Raw genomic sequence first — 932 nt, 5'->3', positions numbered from 1 at the left:
CCTCAGAAGAGCCTCCTCTGAAGCAGAGTATTTCCTTAAGTCAAACACATCCAGGTCTTTTTCTGATGACAGTAAGAAGAAAGCCAGAGCTGACCACTGAGCCGGAGAGAGTTTGTCTGTGGAGAGACTTCCTGAACTCAGGTACTGTTGGATCTCCTCCACCAGAGAATGATCATTGAGCTCGTTCAGACAATGGAACAGGTTGATGCACCTCTCTGGAGATGGATTCTCCCGGATCTTTTCCTTGATGTACCGCGTCTCGTGATTGGTATGTGCGCCACATCCCGGCTGTTTCAACAGACCTCGTAGAAGAGTGTAATTGGTCTCCAGTGAAAGACCCAGGAGGAAGCGGAGGAACAAATCCAAGTGTCCATTTGGACTCTGTAGGGCCTTGTCCACAGCACTCTGGAAGATAGTTTTTTCAGTTAATGTAAATCTAAATAGCTTAGACCACCAACTGGATCTGGGCTGTGGCTCTGACAGAAGGTTGACACCAGTGTTGATGAACTGCACGTAGACATACAGAGCAGCCAGAAACTCCTGAAAGCTCAGATGGACAAAGCAGAAGACCTTTTCCTGGTACAGCCCACACTCTTCTTTAAAGATCTGCGTGAACACCCCTGAGTAGACTGAAGCTGCTGTAATATCGATGCCACACTCTCTCAGGTCGGATTCATAGAAGATCAGGTTGCCTGTCTGCAGTTGCTCAAAAGCCAGTTTCCCTAGAGACATGATGATCTTGCTGGTCTCGGTGTTCCAGAATGGATCCGTCTCAGCTCCTCCACGATACTTGACATTCCCTACTTTGGACTGAACCACCAGGAAGCGGATGTACATCTCAGTCAGGGTCTTTGGCAGCTCGTCTCTTGTTTGTGATCCCATTATGTCTTCCAGAACTGAAGCGGTGATCCAGCAGAAGACTGGGATGTGGC

General features: G+C 48.5%; 1 protein-coding gene across 1 annotated transcript; it reads right to left on the bottom strand.

Moving 5' to 3' along the window:
- On the bottom strand, window positions 1–926 carry LOC116702270 (NLR family CARD domain-containing protein 3-like; the record flags this gene model as incomplete). Its single annotated transcript, XM_032536427.1, has 1 exon — window positions 1–926. A coding segment is annotated over exon 1 (882 nt), but the record flags the coding sequence as incomplete, so codon positions are not given.
- Window positions 927–932: the final 6 nt, after the last annotated feature.

The sequence above is a fragment of the Etheostoma spectabile genome, chromosome 15 (assembly GCF_008692095.1).
Source record: "Etheostoma spectabile isolate EspeVRDwgs_2016 chromosome 15, UIUC_Espe_1.0, whole genome shotgun sequence".
NCBI lineage: Eukaryota > Metazoa > Chordata > Actinopteri > Perciformes > Percidae > Etheostoma > Etheostoma spectabile.
The sequence above is the reverse complement of the archived record's forward strand: the minus strand, read 5'-3'. Positions and strand labels throughout refer to the sequence as shown.